Below are 2,648 nucleotides of genomic sequence, written 5' to 3'. Positions count from 1 at the left end.
GGGCGTCGTGGAGCTGCTGCTGCTGGGGGTGGCGTGGCTGGCGGGCCCGGCCCGCGGGCAGAACGAGACGGAGCCCATCGTACTTGAGGGCAAGTGCCTGGTGGTGTGCGACTCCAACCCCACGTCCGACCCCACGGGCACGGCTCTGGGCATCTCCGTGCGCTCCGGCAGCGCCAAGGTGGCCTTCTCGGCCATCAGGAGCACCAACCACGAGCCGTCCGAGATGAGTAATCGCACCATGATCATCTACTTCGACCAGGTGAGTGCTCCTTCCCGCCTGCCCCCATGCAGATTGGGGGGGAGGGGGGAGGCCTGACGCCCGATCCTCTCCCGGGTCTCTGCGGAGGCGCGGGGGCAAGGGTCCAGGCTGACGCCTGCCCTCCCTCCTGCGTCCCCGTCTCATTCTAGGTGCTAGTGAACATCGGCAACAACTTTGATTCCGAACGCAGCACTTTCATTGCCCCGCGCAAAGGAATCTACAGTTTTAACTTCCACGTGGTGAAAGTCTACAACAGACAGACCATCCAGGTCAGCCGCCGCCGCGGGGCCAGGGCCCGGCCTCAGCAGGGGGTTTCTAGCCGCGGGGTGTGGGGGCTGTGTGGGGGTAGGAGACAGAAGTGTCAGCGGCATGTGCCCAGGGCTGTTTGGAGGGGCGGGTGGCGGGGCCTCACAGTTCTGTGGCTTGGACTGTGCCCTGCTTCCTCTCCCGCCGGCCTTCGGGACCCAACCCCCTCCCCAGAGACAGTTGCCTGCGTCCTCCTTCTGAGCCCCTCCGATGAGGTTCCCCCCCTTCCGACGGGACTCCAGGGACTCCCCATAGTGTTTGTTAATAGCACCACAGACAGCTCCCGCATCCGGAAGCCTGGGAGGCGGGCCGCTCACCGCGTCTTCAGCACCACCACCCCTCAATCCAGTTTAGAAGCCAAGCAGGCGGTCTGTGCCCTTGCCTTCAGCACCACGGACAGGGTCACCGGCGTCCGGCTGGGGACCGACTCCGGGGTTTTGAACCAGGAGCTCAGAGCCGGGGCGGAGGGAAGGGTGGAGAGGAAAGGAAGAGGGCGTAGCTCTCCTTCCTTCTGTTTCCTGCCATGCCTTAGCCCACACTCGGCCAGCTTTCTAGGTCCCCGAAGGTGTCCAGGTCTCCGCCGGGCGGAGACAAAAGGAGGAACTCGCCGCTGGGTCGAGGGCGCCGGCCTCTGGCTGGCGATGCCGCCGTAAGGGCAAAGCCGGGCGGTGGCAGGCGAGAGTGGGTTTGGGGTGGGTATGGAGCCTGGGCTTGGAGAGGAAGGACAGAATGCAACTCGGCGCGAGATTTCCAATCAGCCAGAAACCCTGCCCCCGCTTTTGCGCTATGTCGAAGGCGGAGAGGAAGCCGGGTCCAGGAGGCACTGGGGTTTTTTTTTTTTTTTTATTTTCCCAAGGGCGCCGGGAGCAGAGTTGCCCGAGTTTTTCTCTGAGGCTGGGGGAGAGGGGAGAGAGACTGCCGGTCTCAGGGCTTGAGCCACTTGCGGGCTCATTAAACAGAAATTTCAGTAGGGATTCACTTGGCGCGCTCAGCTTGAGGAAACGGAATGAGGGCGACTCTCGATTCGGGGGCAGACCCTTCCTCTCAGCCAGATGCTGTCTGTCGCCCCCGCCGAACCCTCGGCAGATCAGCTGCCAGGCTGCTCCTTCTTCCCCTCTCCAGTCCTCCCTGGCCTTTAAGGCTGTTAGCCCAGCGGCGGAGGTTCGCAGCTGCACCGCCGCTTCGAGACCGCCTGGGCCGGCTCTGAAGCAGGCCTTCCTCTTTCTCAGGTGAGCCTCATGTTAAATGGGTGGCCGGTGATTTCAGCCTTCGCTGGTGACCAGGACGTGACCCGGGAGGCCGCCAGCAACGGAGTCCTAATCCAGATGGAGAAAGGCGACCGAGCATACCTCAAACTGGAGCGGGGGAACCTGATGGGGGGCTGGAAGTACTCGACCTTCTCCGGATTCCTGGTGTTTCCCCTCTGACTGGCTCATCGCCAGAATGGAGGCAGGGAGAGGGCGAAGGCAGGAGGGGAGTGAGAAAGAGGCCGAAATTGAGAGGGCGAGAAAGCTGCACGACTTGAAACTTCCTCCATGTTTCCCAGCTGCATCCGGGTAAAAGGTGCGCGCCGCGGTGGGACAGCATTGTTGTCTCCTCAGTAGGAGAAGTAAATTCCTCTTAGCTCTGCGCACTCGCATTTCCAAAAACAAACTCGCCTCCCCCACTCCAGTTGCGGTAATCATGAAAGAGGCTGCCTTGTCATTGTTTCTGACCCGCACCTTCATGTTCCCTACAATTTATTTAAAAGAAACTTTGTGTTTCACTGTAGAATGTGAAATATTTTTCTCCCCATTTGCCCTCTGAATTCTTCCACCTGCTGAAATCTAATATACCCCCCATGTTTTTAGTTTGAGGAAGGCTTAAGGTTTTTTTGTTTTTGGATGGGGGAGGTAGTTTTAATTTGGCAAATGTTACTCTTCTTAAAAGATGCTCAAGAGTCAATTAGCTGAAGATACTTTGTATCCTCGGATGCTTGGTGTCAGAGAAAGGACTCGTCTTTGTGGTGACTGGTTTAAAAATTACATATATAAATATGAATATATATCATTTGTACACGAAGAACTCTCCCCAGTGGAAACTG

At 58.6% G+C, this 2,648-nt stretch overlaps 1 protein-coding gene across 1 annotated transcript; it reads left to right on the top strand.

The window, feature by feature from the left end:
- The first annotated feature begins 6 nt into the window (after window positions 1-6).
- Window positions 7-2,648, top strand: CBLN1 (cerebellin 1 precursor). Its single transcript, XM_004371695.2, has 3 exons — window positions 7-259; window positions 409-528; window positions 1,795-2,648. The coding sequence occupies exons 1-3, from the start codon at window positions 224-226 to the stop codon at window positions 1,990-1,992; spliced, it is 354 nt and encodes a 117-aa protein (XP_004371752.2). The 5' UTR covers window positions 7-223; the 3' UTR covers window positions 1,993-2,648.

Source organism: Trichechus manatus, unplaced genomic scaffold, assembly GCF_000243295.1.
Source record: "Trichechus manatus latirostris isolate Lorelei unplaced genomic scaffold, TriManLat1.0 scaffold00014, whole genome shotgun sequence".
NCBI classification, from domain to species: domain Eukaryota; kingdom Metazoa; phylum Chordata; class Mammalia; order Sirenia; family Trichechidae; genus Trichechus; species Trichechus manatus.
Note: the sequence above shows the minus strand (reverse complement) of the source record. Positions and strands in the feature narration are given on the sequence as shown.